The sequence below is a fragment of the Dryobates pubescens genome, chromosome 8 (assembly GCF_014839835.1).
Source record: "Dryobates pubescens isolate bDryPub1 chromosome 8, bDryPub1.pri, whole genome shotgun sequence".
Lineage (NCBI taxonomy): Eukaryota > Metazoa > Chordata > Aves > Piciformes > Picidae > Dryobates > Dryobates pubescens.
This window is the reverse complement of record NC_071619.1, coordinates 34,786,667-34,808,439: the sequence shown is the minus strand read 5'-3', so window position 1 is coordinate 34,808,439 and position 21,773 is coordinate 34,786,667. Positions and strand designations below refer to the sequence as shown.

The following is a 21,773-nucleotide window of genomic DNA, read 5'->3' as shown; positions in this document are numbered from 1 at the left end:
TTGCTGAGTAGTTCAGAAATACCACTGTAGTTCCTGTGCAGACTGGTCCAGTGTGGGAGATCACTCACTGATGCAGTGAATAACGGTGGTCAGGATGTGTCAGTCTCACTGAGGGTGCCTAAGGAAAAGCAGGTGCAGGTTTGCCATGAAGGAGGACCTTTCTATTTACATTGACCTAATTAGAAAATTGAGGCCCTAAGGAGAAATGCTGTGAACTCCCCATTCTGACACACCCACACTTCACTGCCTTGGAAGGCTCATCTTCTCTTGTGCTTCTAGAAGAAATGGCCTCTACTTGGTAGTATACATCAGGCTGAAGGGGAAAGTGGGTTTCAACTATCTGATACCAGTTTAGTGGTGTTTGGAGTGAGTAGCAGTCTAACAAGCATACTGCACAACACCAAAAACAAAAGGAAAGAAGTGGTCTGGGAAGAAGAGGGGGGGCTTTCTTAAACATTTCCTTGAGAGCCTTATTGCTGATGCAGGAGGAATAGAACTGTCAGCATGTCAGGCTTGCCCTGAATTTCATTGCTCTGCTTTCCCTGGGTGAATGCAGGAGTCAGCTGTGTGAGGATGAGCTTCTTGACAGTGCAGGGGATTAAAATATCTGTTTGCATATGACAGGAAGGTAACTGGTAGCTCATACAGGTATAACATTACCCTTTAAGGTGGATTGAGGTGTTTGATGTCTCTGGTGCTGGTGCAAAGTGCTGTGACAAGAACCATGAGGCTGCTCTTGGCTGCAATTGAAGCAGGTCCACGTGAACTGTGGTAATCCTCCTTGCTCCTCCCATCACATCCTGCCACACCATGTACAGCTGAAAGATCTGAATAGGGACAGACCCCCAGTTGCTGTCAAGGAGCTGAATTCCTACATTAATAATACAGCACAGAGTGCAGTCTGAGGGAGATGAGATAAATACCAGACATGGATGGTGGGTGTGTTGTCCTGGGATGCTGAAGCTGTTTCTTTGTTCCAGTTGATGCTGAGGGCTGCTGGAGGTGAGTGTTATCACTGAATCTGTCTCTACACCGGGCTTGCTGTGGTGCTGATAAGGTGTAGTATAGTTTCTGGGGTTTAGGATCAGTTAAGGGAAGAGGTTGGGTGCTGAGCTTGTTCTGCCCAAAAAGCAAGGAATAGTAAAAGCTGCTAGAGGCTGTAGCACCCACTGCTGTCCCCGTGGGCTAGCACTGGCTGTGCAGCCCACCAAGGCATGGCAGGGTTACGCTGAACTGGCTGTGTGCATGTGAAACAGCTGACTGCTCTGTAGTGCTTTCAGGTAAAGGGAGAGGGTCTGCATGGAAATGACTACATTTTCTTCTCTGTCACTATGGTTGTAGCTAAGTACTGGAAAGGAAAGGGGGCACTTTGATTATGGAAAGGGCAGGAGACTGGGAGCAGTGGACCCTGCTTCCAGTGCCTGGTGACAGTGCGTTTCCTACACAACATACAAGCGTTGTTAAGGTGCTTGTTTGCTATTGCTCTCCAGGTGCTATGTGGTCTTTGTCAGACACACTAGCTCTGCATGAATCAGTGTTCCCTAAACACAATGCATTAGTGACATGGAAAAGAGCAACCAGCATGTCAGGGCTTGTCATTAGAACTCTGCATTGCTTTGTTTGTCCTCAGAGATTTGCATTGCTTAGCTGTTGTTTCCATTGCATTTCTTCATAATGATGCTCTGTAGCTCCCTCATGAATGGGGAACATCTGAAAACCTAAATTAATGCAGCTAGGTTAATGAATGTATGCTTGATTCTTAAGCTGGGCCTTAAGAAATTATTAACAAGCGTCACAGCTTGATCCTCCTGCAATGGGGTCTGATCCTTGTCTTGCAATTATGCTGATTTGTAATTAGTCAAGTACAACATCTCTTGTGAATGCAAGGGGTAGCACTGGCTTGTAAGATGCATAGTCTTATGATAAAAGCAGAACAGCTTTGATATTGTGCCCAGTCTCTCTGTTTGAACTTGTCGAAGCTACCTGTCTGTAACGTGGACAATCAGGAGTTTGGCATATTGTCTTCAAGGGCAGGATAACTGTGTGACTCTGGGTGAGGTCAGTGGTTGAAGTTTCTGAAAGTACAGCAGGAACTACTGCTAACACTCAGGTACCTGAGTGTTATCTCAAGTAAATATCAGGGAGTCATCTACCCACTGAAACCAATGCCAAACCCCATTTCTGTCTCTGGCCGTACGGTGTTAGACTGGCAGAAACCCTGAGATCATGGAGTCCAACCTCCTCGTGGGGCATGTGGCCTATAATGGCAGATATCTTCAGAGACCTGAGTCCCACCTTGAAGTGGTTTAGCTTTTCTATCTGACATTCCTTTGAGTGAAAGGGTAACTCTACCCACATCACTCTGAATTATCAATGCCCTTGCTAACTTATTCATGGCTGTTTTCAGCCATATTTTCTTTCATTGGTATTAATCCTTTAGTCCAGGAACCGTGTGGCCTTCTGGTGCATTTGTAGACCTTCATCCTTCTCTTTGCTGGTCTAGTGTATTCAACCTGGGGCCATGGCTGTGTGGGGGATGGTGTGATGGGTGCTACATCCATGCTGTCAGCAAGCAAAACTCCTTCCTTCCTCCCATACCTCCACCCTGGGGTGCCATGCATTATGGCTCAGGCCTACACGCTGGCAGGAGGGCTAAGGAGGTTCAACACCTAAAACATGGTGCTGGGAAGCACCACGTGGCATTGGACAAGCCTTGGTCATCTCAGAGTGCTGCCAGTAGTGTGGGCTGCTTTCCCTTGCTAGGAGCTGCCCTTACTGGGCCAAGGGAACCAGAGAGGCATGTTGTGCACTGGGAAGCTTACACCTTGGTGTGGTGATGGTGCTGTTGGTGGGAATTGAGTCTGTGACATGAGCTGGCATGTGGAAATCATTTGGGTTTTTCTAACCAGAGAGCGTATCTGCTTCCTGTTGAACTATATCTGTCAGGGTCAAGCTAGTGGCTTTCTGTGGTAACTGGTGGCAACACCAACAACCACGTTTATTGGGAGCCTTTCAGAAGGTATCAGTGTGCTTAGCTCTTCAAATGCCACTGTTGTTTCCCTGAGGCTGGGCAGCACAGCCCTGCCCTCTGCAAGACCTTGACAGGCTGCAGCAGTGACAGCCTCTGCCTGGTGCCACCACAGCAGGCATTTGCAGGAGAGCCTCTGCCCTATAGCAAACCCTCTCTGCGCTCCATGGCAGGTCTAGAGATCCATGGCTGGCTGTGGGGCCTGCTCTTCACAGGGGCACAGCATCCACAGTCTGTGGGGCTGTTAGGTTCCCAGTACAGAAGGCTATGAAGTGCTCTCTCCTCCCAACAGTTCGGCTAAGGAGCCTGATCCTTCTACCAGCTCTCCCCAGCCCAGGAGATAACTCCGGGTAATTTCTGGTGGCTTTTTCTTTTCAGAAGGGAATTAATGTAGGGCGTTTCTGTGGCTGTGCTTGGTTAGTTAGTTGTGGTTTTTGTTCTTCCCCCCTGCCCCCCTCCTTTTTTTTGGTAGCATTTCAAAGATCTAGGAGTGATGTGTGATTAATGCAGCGAGGTGCCTCGTTTGGAGATGGAGCTCTAGCTTTATTAATGAAAGCTCAGATTTTGACACTGCTTGCTGCTGGTCTGATCAAATTGCTCAGCAGCAGCCAGAGCATGAATAATACAATGCACACAAAAATGCCTTCACTCAGGTGCTTCCCAATCAAGTGCATAATTTAACAGCACTGAAAGGCTTCAGGCTGGGCAGAGAAAGCTGCCTACAACACTGCTGCCGCTCTCCCAGGAGCTCATGGCCGCAAGTCTTCATGCGCACCCCCTCCCCCATCCTACTTCCCCTTAATTTCCAAGCATTAAATGCAATTTTGTAATGCAAATTATAGGACTTGAGGAAACAACCTCAGGATGCACCATGGGAGGTTTAGATTGGATATTAGGGGAAAATTCTTCACTGAAAGGCTGCCCAGGGAAGTGGTGGAGTCACCTTCCTTGGAGGTGTTAACAAAAAAGAATGTGGATATGGCACTTTGGGACATAGAAATATTTTCCAACTGAAACAATTCTATGATTGTAAGATCATCGAGCCCAACCATCAATGTAACGCCCCCATGGCCATTAAACCATGTCCCCGAGTGCCATGCCCACATGTTTCTTGAACACCTCCAGGGATGGTGACTCCTGGGACACCTCCCTGGGCAGCCTGTTCCAAAGCCTCACCACTCTTTCAGTAAAGAAAATGTTCCTAATATCCAAACTAAACTCCCCGTGGTACAATTTCAGGTCATTTCCTCTTGTTCTATCACCTGATAGTAGGGAGAAGAGACAGACCACCACCTGACTACAACCTCATTTCAGGTAGCTGTAGAGAGAACTGGTTTTAGAGTCGGTGGTGTTGGGTTAAAGGTTGGACTCGGTTATGTTGAAGGTCTTTTCCAACCGAAACATTTCCTTCTAACGGGCGTTCACACCTCAAAATTGAGGACAAAGAGCAGGGCGGGCGGCGCGCGTCTCCATGGCAACGGGGAGGTGCCGCCTCGCCAGCGCGCCTGTGCCAGTTGTTGCCCCGTCGCCGGCGGCAGGGTAAAGGTACGTGCAGGGCTGGGCGGAGTTTGGTCCTCAGGGGCCACCGTCGGCACTGACCTCAGGAAGGTGAGCGGGCGGGGCGGGGGGGGCACCTGGGTGGCCCCGGCTGCTGCCATGGCAACGGCGCGGGCCGCACCGGGTCTGGCTGTGGGAGGACCTCGTTCCCTGTCCGAGGACAGTGGCGGGACCCGGCGGGGCTGCGGTGAGAGGGCAGGGCGGGGTGAAGGAGGCAGGCGGGGCCGGCTCCTGCGGGGAGCAGGTGAGGCGAATTGCGTCTGCACCTGCCTGCTGGGCACGCCGGTGTGCACACGGCTGGCCTTCACGCTTTCTGACCCAGCTGTCTCGCCCGCTCCCCGGTGTCGGTAATGGGCGCGGTGAGGCGCTGCCGAAGGTGGGGGAGTGTTGTTTGCCGGCGCTGCCCGCGTTGAAACGCGGAGCTCGGTGCTGCTGGCCCCGTCTGCAGGGCAGGGCTGAGGGAAACCCCCCCGGCAGCGTTGTTGGGTTTGAGTTTATGTATCTGCATGTTTCTGTGCTTTGATACAGAGGAACAGCAGTCCATCGCCGCACCCCTCTTGGTGTGGTAGCTGTGCCTGAATACAACCACGGAGAGTAGTAAGCTTTGCAGAACGATTCAGTCCCAGCATGTACCACCATCCCAATTTAAAACAGAAACAGGTGGAAATGAGGACTTGAAGTTTTCTGAATGCTTTTGGTCCCTGTTGAAACAGAAACGTTTTAATCTGTACTTCATAAGACCTCAACTGGAATACTGATCCAGGATTTTCTGAAACAAAGTCATTAAACTGCAATGATCTCTTCAGCCATGACTACTTTGTATTGTAACAGAAGAGGCTGATTTTTATGCTGCTGCTCTTTATTATATGTGTCCTAAATATATTGAACAGTTTTCAGTATTTGTGTTGGATGTCACAGACAGACCTGAACGTGTTTTGTTAAGGGCACAATTCAGCTTTGTAGCTTTTATGTCCACTTAGCATAATGATGAAGTTAAGGAGAAATCATTCCTTTCTGCTGAGTATGTACTAGAGCAAAGTAACCTCCATTAAGAACTCAGGTGTATGTCACCACTCAAACTGAGGATATTTGTGATCAAAGGGGCATTTCCTAGCAAAACTGATTACCTATCCTATGAGAAGAGATGCTGAAAAAACATGATGGAAATAGACATGGTGTGGAAAGCCAAGGCAACAGTCTGGAGAAACTTTGAAAATATAAACTTGAAGAAACCTAGTGTGAATGAGTGATTCTCCTGGCAAGTGATGGCTTAAAAGAAGCAAGTTTGGAGTAAACAGTTCCCAGATCAGATAAAGAGAGCTTTATTTATAAAGTTTCTATACAAAGAAGTTTGCTGCAGAAGTGCTTGGCTTTATTACCATTTTTTCCTTCTGTGATTTAACCCCAAGGAGCAGCTAAGACTCACACAGTTGCTTGCTCCTTACTCCACCCTCCTGGTGGGATGGGGTTGAGAATCAGACAAGTCAAAGTGAGAAAACTCATGGGTTGAGATAAAGACAGCTTAATAGGTAAAGGAAAAGCAATGTATGCAAGCAAAGCAAAACAAGGAATTAATTCACCACTTTCCATTAGTAGGCAGGTGTCCAGCCATCTCCAGGAAAGCAGGGCTCCAGCAATGACTTACAAAGATGGATGCCATAACTCTGTCCCCTTTCCCTTCTTCCCACAGCTTTATATGCTGAACATGACATCATATGGTATGGGACAGTCCTTTGGTCAGTTGAGGTCAGCTGTGCCCAGCTGTGTCCCCTCCCAATTTCTTGTGTACCCTCAGACCACTTACATTTGGTGTGTGAGGAGCAGAAAAGGCCATGACTCTATGTGGGCACTGCTCAGCTGTAGCTTAAAACCTCCCTGAATTATTGTGAAGTCTCCTCTGGAGAGATTGAAACCCCACTCTGGATAAACCTGCTTTAGCAGAGTGCTTGGAATAGATGATCTCAGAAGGTCACTTTCAACCCCTACCATGGTGGGAGTTATCAAGACTGTTTCCAGGATAACTCCAAAACACAACCTAATACTAGCTACTGCAAAGAAAATTAACTATATCCCAGCCAAAACCAGCACACCTCTTAAATGTTGAGGTCTAAAAGAGCAGTACTCTTATCCAGCATGAAATGTAGTGTTTTAAGAAATTGAGCTGGTGTCCTTGAGAATAAATAACTGAGAACTCAAATATGCTCATCAGAACATAAAAAACAGCTTGCAGGAATTTAAGCAGCATTTTCCAGAGGGCTTTTGCAGACTGGAAAGTCCAGGTGCAACCCTTCTTGTCTGGAAGGGCAGGATGGTCTTGCTGAGGGCCATCCAGGGTCAGAGCTAATTCATACATCTCACGTTGTGCTGCCGTATGCTAATGCTCAGATCATGATCTTGTAGGGTGCTGTAAATGGCAGACTTGTGCTGCTAGAGAGAGACACTCAGAAGTGGCACCTTCTAGTCTACAGCAGAGGGCACAAAGAGAATAGGAACTTTTGAATAATCAGCATTTCAACATTTCCTTCTTTTATGTTGTTTTTGTAAACAGCTCAAGAATGATCAGTGGCTGAAGCCATACATAGAGCAGAATTACCTCTCTAGGCTGATGTGTTTCTCCACACATCCTTAACCCTTTTGTGTCTTCAGATGGAAGCAGGTCTTTCTATTGAGTGAAGGGGGGCAGCAGTCAGCCTGGAACTTGAGCACTGCCATTTAAGCCACCCTTTAGGAGCTGTTGGCACCTGTGTACTATGCAGTCCAAAGGGTGTTTAAAAGATTCAATCCTTACAGTGGCTCATCTTCAGTTTGATCATGATCATGACTGTATCCAGCCTGTCACCTTGGTTTGCTTTGACTCGCATTTCCCCCTAATAGAGCTGGAAGGGCACAAACCATTTGTGTTTATAAACCATTGGTGTTCCTTAATCCTGAGGTGCTGAGCTGCTATCTGCCATGTTCATGTTGATACTGCTTACAAGTTTGATGTTCTATATTTGCATCTCCCTAGAACCTTAAACCAGCTTTTCCCCTCTCCTTTTTGTAGCATTACTCTGAAACATCACCAAAATGAGTGATGAAAAGGAAGACCAAGGAGATCCAGCAGACATGGGTGATTCAGTAGAAAGTGGAGAATATGAGGATGATTTTGAAGAAGACCATGAATGTCTAACCTCTGAAGAAGAAAAAGAAACTGTTGGTGAAAGAGAGGTATTTGTTAAATTAAATGCTAGTTGTCTCATGAAGAAAACAAACCTCAGCAATATTTGAAATCATAAGCACAAAACTCAGGATGATTTGAAATGTGCAGGTACAGTCACTGAATTTTGACAAGGAAGGTTATTTGGAATTGTGATGAAAAACAATTTAGTGAATGGCTTAGTTTGGCAATAATTGCCTTAAAGCAGAAAAATCCAGTGTTCATTGAAAATAATAAGCCTGTTTCAAAAGTACTTCTGCGTCCCTTTCATTACAATTGGTCAGGCATTGGAATAGGTTGCCCAGGGCTGTGGTGGAGTCACTGTCCCTGAAGGTATTTAAGAAATACCTGTGGCACTTTGGAACATGGTTTAATGGCCATGGTGGTCTTCAGCTGAAGATTGGAACTGATGACCTTAAAGATATCTTCTAAGCAAAATGATTCTATGACTTTATGATTCTGTGATTCACATTGTTCTGGTTTTATGCTGCCATGTTACACAAGTATTGCTCTTCCTTCTTGCTGTTTCTTTTCTCTTTTTCTGGTGACTGTTCTTTCTTGGGAAAGTAGACTAGCTTATTTTGATTTATTTTTTAGAATCATGAAAAAAATGGAGAGGATAATGAAGCACAAATTGTTACAATTGTGGACAACTTGGAGGAAAGCAACGAGGAAATGGAAGAAAATCCAGATCAGCCTTCAGAGGCAGATGTAGATGCACAAGTGAGACCCTCCAATGAAGAAAGCTTGGAATGCAGGCCTGATATTAAACAGGGGGACCATGTATCTGATACTGATAGTGAAAGCTCTATCCAGGAATCCAAGATGGAAAACCAGCAGGAACTGGACGAGGAAGAGGATGAAGAAATAAAGCGTTACATCCTGGAAAAGATCGAAGAAGCCAACAAAATGCTGGAGAACCAGGCTCCGGTGGATCAGAAAAGAGAACGGAAATTGAAGTTTAAGGATAAGTTGGTGGATCTTGAAGTCCCTCCTCTGGAAGAGGCTGAAGCTTGTAAAACTGACCTTGCAAGAGGAGATGATGTTTCAAACAGGCTGTCTCGGTTGCACATTTCTCATGAAAAGGGAGGGGAAAGCACGTCGCTTTCACCACGCGCTGGCAAGGATGAGGAAAAGAGAGATGGTAAAGTCCTCGTGGAAAAAGATGGGAAGTTTGAACTCTTGAGTTTACGTGATATTGAAAGCCAGGGATTTCTGCCCCCAATAAGTGTTTCTTTTACTGATATTGAAACTCAGCATGCATCTCCAAAATCGTCTCAGTGTGGTCCTTTTGACCCTGCCTCTCGAATGAGGGAAGTTCCTCCAGCAAGGCCAGGAGCACATTGCTCTCAAGGTGCAGGCGGAGAAGAGTGTTTGTATTTCCCTAAGCCTCCGGCTAACCCCAAGCGTCGCCCAAATTCTGCTGCTGGTGCTGCAAGAGGTGTGGCAAAACGGAAGACTCCACCAAGGGCACAGTCTGCAAATGTGGCTGTGAGAAGCACCACTTACTGCCTTTCTCCCAGACAGAAAGAGTTGCGCAAGCAGTTGGAACAAAGGAAGGAAAAACTGAGGAAGGAGGTAAAGATAGATGCAGAGGCAACAAGTAGATCACAGTGACTGTTCAGGGCATTTACTCCAGTTTTCACAGCATCACCAAGGTTGGAAGAGACCTCAAAGATCATCGAGTCCAACCTGTCACCACAGACCTCATGACTAAACCATGGCACCAAGTGCCACATCCAATCCCCTCTTGAACACCTCCAGGGATGGTGACTCCACCACCTCCCTGGGCAGCACATTCCAATGGCTAACAACTCTCTCTGTGAAGAACTTTCTCCTCACCTCCAGCCTAAACTTCCCCTGGTGCAGCTTGAGACTGTGTCCTCTTGTTCTGGTGCTGGTTGCTAGAGAGAAGAGACCAAGCCCCACCTGTCTACAGCCACCCTTCAGGTAGTTGTGGAGAGCAATGAGGTCTCCCCTGAGCCGCCTCCTCTCCAGGCTAAACAATCCCAGCATTCCACGACAAAAGAAGCACTAGTAACAATTCTCTGGAGTTTGTACAGAATCTCCCAAACTCTTTTCCTTAAAAGAAAAAAAACCCAAACACAGAAGGTTAAACCAAGATGCTATAGGATCATGTGCCTTGCTCACAGGAGAAATTTAGTATTTTCTTTTTTTTAATATAACTGTGTTCAATTTTGGACCCCTCCCTGCAAGAAGGATGTTGAGTTGCTGGAGCTTGTCCAGAGAAGGGCAACAAAGCTGGTGAAGGGTCTAAAGAACAAGTCCTGTGAGAAACGGTTGAGGGAACTGAGGATTGTTTATTCTGGAGAAGAGGAGGCTGAGGGGACACCTCATTACTCTCTACAACTACCTGAAAGGAGGTTGCAGTAACATGGGGGTCAGTCTCTTCTCTCTAATATGAGGTAATAGGATGAGAGGAAATGGCCTCAAGTTGCACCAGGGGAGGTGTAGGTGGGATATTGGGAAAAGAGTTGGATATTACTGAAAGAATGGTTATGCATTGGAATAGGTTGCCCAGGGAGGTGGTGGAGTCACTATCCCTGGAGGTGTTCAAGAAATGTGTGGTCATGGCACTTAATGGTGTGGTTTAATAGCTGTGAGTTGTGTTAGGTTGATGGTTGGACTTGATGTTCTTGAAGATCTTTTCCAACCAGAACAATTCCATGAGTCACAGCCAGAAAACCAAAAAATCCTTGTTTATAAGGTAGTGACTGCAGTCCATAGGTAGTTAAATGTCCTTTAGAGTTTTAGTGGTCCAGCAAGCCTGAGAAATGCATTCATTTTTAAAATGCATGTTTTAGCTGATTTTAAGCCAGAGATCCTGGGCAGGTCTGATTCTTGAAGTCCTCACTTAGACATTTCAATGGCATTGAGTTGAGATGTATCATGAAATGGGAGCAGTCACAAAGAGTTAGACTGAACGCATCTAAATGTAACATGAACTGCAGAAGTGCTCAAACTCATTTCTTCCTTATAAGTACCAACTGTGATGCAGTTGTTGAGTATTCCTGCTTCCTCAGTATTTTTGTTGGTCTCCCATGGAATTCAAATGGCTTGCTGTCTATGAAAGCCCTTTCAAATTAAGATGCTTCTCTTAAAAACTAAGTTTATTCACTTATTTATTCTGTTTAAGGAAGAAGAAAGGAAACGGGAACAAGAAGAGCAGAAGAGAAAAGAGAATGAGATGGTTTTTAAAGCTTGGTTACAGAAGAAAAAAGAGCAAGTGCAAGAAGAAAAGCGAAGTCGTCGTGCAAAGGAGCTAGAAGACTTGAACAGCAAAGTAAGATCTGTCCTAATGCAGGACTGGAATCTGTAGTACTCTTGTTAAATAGGAAAGCCAGATTTTAAGCCTGGGTTCAGAGCATATGAGAATAAACAGGGATAGGAAATGTTTTTGTCACACTCTTTGCAGTGACTGCCTAGCATCTCTGGGATTGTTCTGCTTGGCAGAGTGGCTTGTGCTGTAGAAGCTGCATGTGTGAAGTTAACAGCCATAAAGTCAGAGATAGGGGGATGCTCCTTTTCGTCAGCACTACTTGATTGAACCTTGCAGCGAACAGGCAGAAAACCCTTTGAAGAACTTGTCAAGCAATTAATGCATGTCCTGGCCAAACCTAAAAGAATCATATGCTCTGAAGTTCCTCTGCCCTGCAGTGAGGCAGCTAAAACTAAATTCAGTGGGTTTTATAACATACTGCTCTGAATGCTTGATCATGTATATATGCTCTAGTTTGCCTATAAAGTAGGTTTTGTGCATAGGAGATCACAGCAGAGTTCAAAGAATTATTATGATGTGAATAATAAAAAGTACATTTAATTATAATCCTTGCATGCACATGTCCCTTTTTTCTTTCTTTCTTTTTTTAACATAGGATAAGAGCAGGAATCCAGAAGAAGCCTTCAAGTTATGGCTTAAGAAAAAGCACCAAGAACACATGAAAGAAAAACAGCTAGAAATGTTGAGACGCCAAGCTGAGGGAATCGCACTTTTCCCAAGAACTGAGGAATGCAACAGAGCCTTCAAAGAGTGAGTAGGGTCATTCCTAGGGGAGTACTTGGAAATTTTGTAGTCTTCTCAGCTTAAGACTGTGGTTATGGTGGAGGAGTGGTGTAGTGAGTAGATGGGGGCGCATCAAGACATGGTCGAGTGATCGTGGAGGTGTTGGGTAGAAAGTTGGACTTGATCTTAGAGGTCTTTTCCAACTTCAATGATTCTGTGATTCCATGTATATAGTTTATGCTGCATCTTTACTGCTTAAGTCCTCAATGGTTTATTTTTCACCCCCTGCATGAATATACCAACACTAGCAAAACCACATTGATTCCTTGATGTGTTTGTTCACTGTTATGGAAATATTTGACAGAACTTTAGCTGAAATAGTGAATTGCTTCTGAAAAAAAGGAGATCCTTCTGCCCCTGCCCCTTTTTGCCTGTTCCTGAGCAGGCTTGGGTTTATCCAGTCCATTTTAGCAGAAAGTTAATCTGGTAAAATGATGGTGGTTCACTTGAGTCCATGAGTTGAATCAATTTAACAAAGAGGTGGGAAGGTAAAAGTGGGTGCAGAATCAGGAGAACTGGGATGGAAAAACAGTGCTTTCCTATGTTTAGGAGTGTCAGGCTTTTAAACTGGCTCAGCCACACCTAACTTGATCCTACAGGGCAGGTGACTCTAAATGGGGGCATGAATGAATGAATGACTGTCAGTCCTCTTTCTCTTTCCACAGGTGGCTAAAAAGAAAGAGAGAAGAAAAACGAGCAGAAGAACTAGCTGCTAAAGAGAGGGTAAGGCAGCTTAGGTTAGAAGCCAGAAGAGCAAAGCAGTTGCAGAACATCCACTGTATTAATTCAGAGCCCAAATCCTTTCGCTTCACAGACCATTACAGTTGAAAGTTTGACGTAAGCATAATGCTCTTTGTGACAACCCCCTTCATTGTCATGGCTTGAGCTTTCACTCCTTTTGCAGCAACTGACTTTTTGTGGTGTTTTTAAAGCTTTTAATCAAGTTCAACGATTACTTTCACTGACAATGGTTTTACTATCTATTTATTTGCAGTTCTGTTGACAAGCCTGCTTTTATGTATAACTCAGGGATCTTCTTAGTTTGACCAAATCAAAACGCGTGCGAGATCTGTAGATGAGGGTGGCAAACACACGGTCCTGTCTTTAGAAGGCACTTTATACTCACCTCCACCCTGAATTCCTGGATGCAGGCTAGTATGTAAAATGTTGAATTACTATTGCTGTTTGCTGCTGCTTGTGATGAAGGTGTTACATTGTTGGAAAATGCTATTGCTTGTACCACTTTGAATTGTGTCAACCAGCTGTTGATGCTGGCTAGACCAGAAGATTATTTGATTTTAGTTCAGGAAAAGTGGTTATTGAAGGCTAATGTGTATGTGAATGTGCTACAGGTTTTGCAACTTATTTCTGTGAGTAATCAGTAATTTTCCATGTAATTAAAAGGTTGAGTGATGCAAGACCCTTACAAATATCAAGGAAGCTGAATTCCTTGTATACACATTCTTGTTTGCTAAGTTTATTGTAATAAATTACATCACCCCACCCACCTAAATATTTTGTGACTTCCTGTCTGAGAATATGCTGAGGTCACTCATGAAATCATGAAGGTAATGGAAGATGAGGGCAATTCTGTCCAACAGAGTTTATGATCTGGCCTTGTGCTTTTGTTTTTCCACTCTCAAAGTGTTTTCTGTAAGTACTGTAACAGAAGTGTGGCAGCTGCAAAGCCAACTTGCCATTAGTACTTTTAACATTTTGGAGTTAATTGTAGGCACAGAGAGAGAGTACTGGTGTGTGATAGGAAGGTGGCATTGCAGCTTTTGACAGCACAGGTAAAGGGAATGGATGTGAAATGGAAAATTCCCCTGCTAATGAGAAGCATGTGTAACAGGTGCCTTCCTCCTTCCTGTAGCCATCCCCTCACAAGGGCAAGAAATGCTTCTTATGTCAAGCAAATGGAGGGAAAACGTTTGCAAAGGTGCAGACTCTCTCTCTTTAAGGTATCTCTCTTTATAGCTTACTCCCCTGTAGTAAGCCTTGATTCATTACTTCAGTAAAGGCTTTCACATTTCAATGTCAGTTCCTTCTATGCTGCAGAGGAAATGAGGTCAGAAATACAGATGTATTAACTCTAAAGCTGCAACTTGAAAGCAAGCAAAGAAAGTTTATTGTAGGTTCCTTCACGCAAACCAAAGCCACCAACAGCAAGAACTTCTAACTTAACCTATTCTGTTCATGGTATGAGATTCGAAGGAAAACTGGGAAAAAGCAACCACTGCACAAACCCTTTCTCTAAACTACACAGCTGCATATGGTATCTTTGGGAGTGAAACTAAGAAATTAGAATACATCTTTGCTTCCTCCTACCTTTCCTCTTCATCTTTGCAACTTAAATAGGCTTCTTTGGATGTAGCAGATTATCTGCTAGAAGTTCTTTTCAAACCCACATCAGGGTTACAAAACCATACAAGTAAAAAAATATATATTTTTTACTAGTACCTGTGCAAACTTAGTGCTTCAGCTTCCCACAACACCCAGGAAGACCTTGGGCAAGGACTGAGTTCTAATGTTAGGTCAGGTTTCAATACTAGGTACTAAAGGAGGTATATCAGGCTCTTTTTGCTGAAGATCAGCTATGCAACAGCTTTGCTCTAGAAGCTGAAATAGATGGAAGAGGACATTTTAGCTTTATGTCAACACAAGAATAACTTCACCCTGCACATTTTTCAGAGTCCATGCAAACCAGTTACTATTTTACATCTAGAGTTCATTCAAGCTCTTTCCCCTTCTTGCCAGGATGGCTGCAACCCTGCTTATACTCTTACTTTTGGAACTTAGAGCTATGAAAAGTCATTATTCATATTCATTTCAATTACTAAATTTAAAAGGCTGAACAGACTTGGGAGCAGTTCATAATTGTTGCTAAGATTAAAAAAGGGAAAAAAACCAAAACCCAAAAGCATGGAGCTGGCCATTTCCCATTGCCCTTTCCTTTTTAAAGCACCCTATCAACACTTCATTGACATTGATATAGTTGCACTTTTGTCTCCCTCTAAGAAGAAGTTAATTGAGATTTGCTAATTAAAACTGTAAGGTTTACATAGTCAAGGGCACCTCTATGCCCTACAAAGTGGACCAGCGTAACAGTTTTGATCTTGCCTCTGCAGAAGAAAATAAGTAGCTTCCCATAGTGGAAAGTAGTAGGAGTATCCCAAAGGCTAATAAAGTCCTGTCAGTCCCTAACTTCAAGGAGTAGAGAAGCAGAAACTACATAATTTCCAATGTTAAACACATCCATTGTGGAAAGAAATAGGAAAACAGGAAGTCTGATGAACATCAAAGAGTGTAGTTCTCCAGAAAGAGTGCATGTGCAGTTGCACTGGCTGTGTTTCTAAAGGGCTATCAGCTCTCCTTGACAATGATTGCAACAGTTAAAAGTTACATCTTCATATCTTGTATATGGGTGAAACCTTCCAATACTCTTCTTTGTGGAAAGGAAGGAGGAAGAGGAAGTCTCAGAAAAGGAAACTTCAGTTGAGGTTTCTGTATGTGCAGCTGGGTCCAGTACATGTAGCACCTAAAGATGGGAAAAAAAATGAGACTGAAAATGTATCTGTTAAGTTTAGTGGGTTTTATCCTTCTCTAACAGCTAGGAAGGTTTTCTGCTCAAAAGCCAGTTTTCAGAGCTGAAAACTAAATATCCAACTATGCAGACCTTCACTATAGAGACACTAAGTACTGTTTATAAATTGCTATGTCCAACAGAAATCCAAGGTATGATTTTATTAAGATTCTTAGAAATGTTTTTAGCACAGTTGAGCAAAACCAGGCATGAACAACACAGATCACTATGCACTCTGAGAGTCTTGCTGCTGAACTGAGAGTCTTGCTGCTGAACTGTTACTCAATTGCTTCCAGACTAAACAGCCTGAGACTAGCTTGGTATTTAAACATCAAGCTTCCTGCAATGGAACCTTATCTTGAAAGATAATCATACATCTTCTCTCTGTGTTTCCACCCACTTTCAAGACTGATTTTTAGAGCAACAGAAACTACTGCTGAAGTGTTATGATTTATTTCTACCTGATTTTTTTTTCTCCCACTTAAAATTTGAAACTCAGAACTGAGTATTTTCAATTGGCTTCCTCCTGATGCACTAATTCTAAACAAATTTTGACCCAATCAGTTGTGGTGCTATGGACAAAAGGAAACAGTGTGCATCATTGTACTATTTGTTATATATATTATTTCATGTTGTTCTGCTTATCCTTCCATGTTAATTTAAGTGTGGTTTGGGTTTTTTTTGGTCTGTGTCTCTTGGTTTTGTTGTTAGTAGCTGGCTGGTTGGGTTTTTTTGTTAGTTTTATTTGCTTTTTAAAATTATTGTTTTAAATGAGGGGAAACAGCTCTATTCATCATGTTTTCCCTGCATATAGTTTTAACAAAGGGCAAGCTGTTAGGTAGCTTTCTTTCTGCAAAGAAGACTATGCTGACAGACTGAGATGTATGAACAGTTCTTACCATTTCAGCCATTTTCTCAGCAGGGGTATTGCAAAACTCCACAGCTGTTGAAGTCTTTTTTGGACTGTTGGTGCCAACATTTCCAAGAAGATGTGAACTTACAGCTTTGGCTAGCTTACAATTCACAGCTGCTAGCTCTGTTGTAGTGTAAGGTTGGGCACTAGGATAGTATGTCTGTTGTCTGCCCCACTGAAGAGAAACCATCAGCTCCTCCAGAAGCCTATGCAGAAAGGAAAAAAAACCACAGTTAGTGGGTTTTGTCCTCTTTACTATCAGCACACAGTGCACTCCAGAGGAATTGCCCCTTCTCAAGACTTACTGAACAAGCTAAATGTTAGAAAAGAAAAAAAAAGGGGAAAGGTAGTGTTCAAAACCAAGGATGCAAACAGGTTGTTCTTCAAGGCAAGGCCTCACCGCCACAGCATTTTAATACTAGTAAAAATTATTTGACATCTGCCAGCATAAGCACTAAAAAGGTCAATGCAGGTAGAAGACTCCATGCTGGGGGAGGAGAGAGAGGAGACTTGAAGTCAAGACAGTAAGTGATTAAATAAAGACAGCCTAAGGATATAAGGGATGTCAGTTCCACAGCATATTAACTCCCAAGATGTCACACCTCCAGGCAATGAAGAATTAAAGCTACTTTGACTCTTTCAACTCTGAGACCCAAGTGTGGCTGTAATTCATTTTTGTTCAGTATCACTCAAACAGGGGAAAGGTATTTGACTCTTCTCTAGCCTAGAAGAAACCAACAGAAATGAAGCTTGTAAAAGGTAGTCTGGATCAGGAAGATCATACTTGTGCGTATCAATCATCTCTTGACGGAACTGATCGCGTTCACTCAGCAAGTCCTGGATAGCACTTTGTGCATCCCTGGTCTGACGCTGAAGAATGGCTCTGGTATTGGTTAGTTCATCAGCCATGACCCTGCAAAAGAAACTTTCAATCATTAGTGGAAGTGAGCAGTTTGAAAAAGTCATCTTTATTCTACTACAGAGGGTAATTTGTCAGCTCAAACTAAGAATTAAGCTGCCGTTCTTACTCCCCCCTCCCCACACAGAGCCTTTATCAACCTAATTACAAAGGATGCATGTTAAGGATCATTTCTGTTCAACTACAGCGAGCACAAGTGCAAGATTATGTTTTGACCTGCTGAGTTTAAAATGATCTAATGTCACTTAAAAGAAGCCTAGTAACAGACATTTTGAAAGACTTTGGGTATGTGAACGTGGTTGGCAAGGATCCAGAGAGATAAAATAGCTAAATATATTTTGGTTTACTCACGTGATTCTCACAAGTGTGCTGTAATCACATCTTCTCATACTCATCTCTAAAGGTGACAGCTATGGCTATACACTGCATTCACTCACCTCTCTGCCTTTCTCAGGGACTACATGCATCAGATTTGAGCATTTAAGAGCTGCAAATGAGACAACTGTTGTCACATTTTTTTTTCATGCCGTGAGGCTTGGCACTGATCCCTCAAGCAAGTTTTCCAAATGCCTGCAATACTGCAAATGCAGGGACTAGAATGACATTTAAACCATTTAGAGCTCTCAATGAAACAGAGTATTACAATATCCAAAGGTGTTACTCGAAGTGCATCATCAGGGACACTCATCCCTGATTTCAACACTTCTATTAACGCTAAAGAAACAAGTTAGGATAGTAACTCTTACCTAGCTAGGACCATCACAAGTACTTATCCTTCTCCCAACATGCTGAAACTTCTTAAGACCAGCAAATTAAAGGGAGGAGACTGTATTCTATGACCCTTTCCTTCAAGCAGTAAGGCCTTTTGTAACGTGCATTAAGCATCGTAATTAAAATGCAGTCAGTTATATCTGAGCACAATAGAAGATTAAAAATCCTGGAACACCATTTGCAGATCTGCTAAGGCAACTACACTGAGCAAGTTAAAAGTCTAACCCATTGTTCAAATGAGATTTTGACACTCAGACCAGCTTTTATGGTTACAGAAATACCAGCTGGGTTCTTACCAGTAACACAACCAATGTTTAATGAAGAGGTCCCACTATTCGTTCTTCCACACTGAGCTGCTCTTCCTAGATTGCTGAACAACAATAATAATTCTTAACCAAATCAACTTCTTTACTAATGGATGATTTTACCACACTAAAGACTGCTCTAATTAAGACAAGCTAACTGCCTTTAAGACAAGTCAAGACAGCTGTCCTGGAAGACATTTTAAAACTCTTAAACTGCACAAAATCTATCAGAATTAAGAACTTCTCTTGTTATGCTGACAAGAACTGCAGTTAGTATTTTAGGAGGTTTAGGACTCACTGTACTACCTCTGAAAAGCAGAGCTAGTTAGATTTACAAGGAGCTTACTTTCTTCGTAACCTTTTCTGTATGCTCAGCTTTCATACTAGGTGTCAGTATGGTTGTTGCAGCTGTCCTCTGTACATGTAGACACACTGCCAGGCAGTGCAGTTGGTGCACTGGGTAAAAGACTGACAGAGAAAGCTGTTGTTTCAGCTCTGTAGGAGGGAATACCTGCTTGCCAGGAATTTGCTTCTCCACACATCACACTGTATGGACATGCGCTCCAACTGCTCTGACAGCTGGGACAAATTGCGGCCCAGAACCTCATTTTCTAGGATGAGCTGGTTTTTCTCACGAGCCATCCGCTCAAAGTGGTACTGCAGGTCATCCCCAACAGATGCAACAAGTAACTTCTTCAGCTCCCGATTCACCTAGAAACAGACCAGACTGTCTTGTAGTGATGAGCAGAGAATGAAGCACCTCCTGCCTCCAGGATGCAGTGCAAATGCTCGCAGTAAATTACCTTTCTCCTTCAGGAATGAGATGCACTCAATGCAGAGTATATTAATACCTGCCCTAGGTGATCCTGCTTTGACAGGGGCTTTGAGCTCAATCTCCAGAGGTTACTTCCAACCCCTACCATTCTGTGATTCTATGATTAAGCCTCATAATCCACTCTGGTGAGCATAAACATTTGAGATCAGCACACGCTCAAAACATTCTTTAAATTCTAACAGAGGCCCAAGAGGGAGAGTGAAGGCCTGCTACAAGAGACAAAGTTAGTTTCAGTAGCATTCAAGTCCTGAATCAGCAGATAAAGGATTACAGAATCATAGAATGGTAGAGGTTGGAAGGGACCTCTGGAAATTGAGTCTAACCCCTGCTGCCAGAGCAGGATCACCTAAAGCAGATCCATATAGGAACACATCCAGAGTCTCCACAGATGAAGAATACACCAGCTCCATGGGCAGCCTTTTCCAGTGCTCTGTCACCCTCAAAATAAAGAAGCTCCTTCTCATGTTTAGATTAGACAAGACATCATCAGGTTATATTAAGTAAAAAGTTAGTCAATCCTATGGCATAACATTTTGCACTCAATGGTTGAGGAGCAAAATCTTTCTTCATTAATGACCTATATCCCTGCAGCCCTTTAATGTGTTTCTCCTAGCTTCAAGCCCTTGAATTCTTTCATCTGTTGTCAGAGAAGCAGCACTGGACTGCTCAGAGGTACTTGCACTCTGTATCCCAGCTGATAAGTTCAAAAGGGATACTAGTTATTTTAAGGCTAGAGTGTCAGGGCAGTTTTCTTCAGTCACATTCACAAACTGCTCACATCAACCAAAGCAGCTCAGCTGTGTGAGAGAAAAGACCTTTCCTTTCTTACCTCTGTCTGTACACGCAGCTGATTAGAGAGACCTTCTTTATCCTGCAACAGACGCTTTTCTGAATTCTTCAGCTTTTCAACTGCACTTTTCAGCTCTGTCTGTTCCTTCTTGGGATCTGTGGCTCCATCTGACTGATGGAACACATCTCCTTTATGTCCCACTGATTTAGCTACCTTAGCATTTTTAGATGGAACAACATGGGTGATAGCCGCTTTGGGGACTAATATACGAATAGCTTCAATCTCCACTGATTTATCAGCATGGATTTTCCCCAGCTGCAGAACTCCAGGACTCAGGGAGGAGACTGTCTTCTTAAGTGGGCTGTGGTGGATGTGATGGCTTGTAGCACTGGCTCCAGTGATCACTTCTGCCGCTTCAGCTGCCTGTTCTGTTTCCATGCCATCTCCAGGCCCGCGGATGGGTGATGAGGCATCCTCAACTAAAGTTTAGAAAGAGCAGAGGGAAAGTTTACAACCTTTTACTTTATTACAGTCTCATTGCAACTCTTCATTTCTCTGCTTCAAAGTCACACATTTTAAGTGCCCACTGCATGTGTAAAGCAGCCCCCTGCAGCAGCAATTACCAAGCACACATCAGAAAAGTCCTTGCTCGAGTATGTATTACTCATTAGTATTATTAGTACAAGACACTAACATTGATCTGAAATGCATTCATCTTGATTTCCTGCTGCCATACAAGCTGAAGTACAGGCATGAAAAAGAACTACCACAAAGAAGGTGAGTGGCAATATTACTCATAGGCTGAAAGTAAAATCAGGTTTTGAGAGTTGAGAGAATTAAGCAGTCTAATTTTAAAGGCAAGAATTAAAGGGAATGCAGCTACCAGCTACATAGCTTCTAACACCTTAAGAAGTTTAGCAGACTTAAGTACAATCTACCACACATTTTAGTTGTCCAAATGAAAGTTTAAAAAAAACAAGCCAGTTTTGCTTCATTCCAATCAATACCCCTCTGTATTCCCAGTAATACTGCCTTCTGAAATTCATTTTATGTATGTTCACTGAAGTTAATTTTATTCCAGTTCACTGAGTTTTCAGCTGAATCAAGTATTATTGCAGTAAGGTTTCCTCACAATGAGTGAAAGCAAGAAACACAGCTACACATGCTGGTTTTTTCCCTCATACTGCAGTCAGTAAGGCAAGTCTGCACCCCAAACCCTAAATGCTGTAAGAACACCATTGTATTGCCCAACTTTCAAGATGTACCAATCAGCACCAACAGGTTCTAAATACTCTTAGAATAGAACAGAATTAACCAGGTTGGAAGAGACCTTTGAGATCATCTAGAGGAGGACAGACAGAGAAGTGCAGTACCAGTACTGTATTGATGACAGTACCAGTGCCAAATGTGGGGTTTTCAATACAAAGCTGCATTAGAAAACTTCATTCAGTTTTCCATCCAGGCCACTCTGGTTTTCACCCCAATAATGAAGCCACATAACTACTTCCTAATAGCTACATAAAAAGGAATAAATTTAAATGAATAGAGCCTTCAAGTTAAAGTACTTGTAATCCAGCCTGCTTTGACACAATGTGAATCATTTACCTTTTTCTACAGATGTCATTTTCTCTTTAGTAGTCAGCTTTGCCCCGCTACAGAAGTCTGAGGAGGAAATGAGGAAGGGGAAAAAACATCTTCAGCAAGGTAGCAGTGACAGGAAATCTTGGATTGCCCTATTTTCTAGTATAACCTCTAAACTCCAGTGGACAAAAAAAACCCCACAAAACCCATA

General features: G+C 43.4%; 2 protein-coding genes across 4 annotated transcripts; one reads left to right on the top strand and one right to left on the bottom strand.

The window, feature by feature from the left end:
• The first annotated feature begins 829 nt into the window (after window positions 1–829).
• Window positions 830–12,936, top strand: CCDC181 (coiled-coil domain containing 181). Of its 3 annotated transcripts, none has more exons than XM_054163220.1 (6): window positions 830–1,002; window positions 7,629–7,792; window positions 8,379–9,359; window positions 10,939–11,085; window positions 11,678–11,832; window positions 12,531–12,936. In XM_054163220.1, exons 2-6 carry the CDS (start codon window positions 7,652–7,654, stop codon window positions 12,691–12,693), a joined length of 1,587 nt encoding a protein of 528 aa, XP_054019195.1. In that variant the 5' UTR covers window positions 830–1,002; window positions 7,629–7,651; the 3' UTR covers window positions 12,694–12,936. The 3 variants fall into 3 exon arrangements, with proteins under 3 accessions (XP_054019195.1, XP_054019194.1, XP_054019193.1); XM_054163219.1 differs by lacking the exon at window positions 830–1,002 and adding an exon at window positions 4,568–4,636; XM_054163218.1 differs by lacking the exon at window positions 830–1,002 and adding an exon at window positions 4,688–4,772.
• A 954-nt stretch (window positions 12,937–13,890) lies between these two features.
• BLZF1 (basic leucine zipper nuclear factor 1) lies at window positions 13,891–21,698 on the bottom strand. The gene is made up of 6 exons (XM_009907942.2): window positions 21,587–21,698; window positions 20,021–20,460; window positions 18,868–19,067; window positions 17,146–17,274; window positions 16,348–16,567; window positions 13,891–15,403 (listed from the first exon to the last, which is right to left on the bottom strand). Exons 1-6 carry the CDS (start codon window positions 21,603–21,605, stop codon window positions 15,218–15,220), a joined length of 1,194 nt encoding a protein of 397 aa, XP_009906244.1. The 5' UTR covers window positions 21,606–21,698; the 3' UTR covers window positions 13,891–15,217.
• Window positions 21,699–21,773: the final 75 nt, after the last annotated feature.

Excerpts from the sequence above, each read along its gene's own strand:
- BLZF1 (XM_009907942.2), bottom strand. Across the intron at positions 19,068-20,020 it reads AGCTGCGTGTACAGACAGAG|GTGAATCGGGAGCTGAAGAA; the intron begins GTAAGAAAGGAA and ends GTCTGTTTCTAG. Across the intron at positions 15,404-16,347 it reads CTGAGAAAATGGCTGAAATG|GTGCTACATGTACTGGACCC; the intron begins GTAAGAACTGTT and ends TCCCATCTTTAG.
- CCDC181 (XM_054163220.1), top strand. The coding sequence starts at position 7,652 with ATGAGTGATGAAAAGGAAGACCAAGGAGATCCAGCAGACATGGGTGAT. Across the intron at positions 11,086-11,677 it reads TAGAAGACTTGAACAGCAAA|GATAAGAGCAGGAATCCAGA; the intron begins GTAAGATCTGTC and ends TTTTTAACATAG. Across the intron at positions 11,833-12,530 it reads TGCAACAGAGCCTTCAAAGA|GTGGCTAAAAAGAAAGAGAG; the intron begins GTGAGTAGGGTC and ends CTCTTTCCACAG.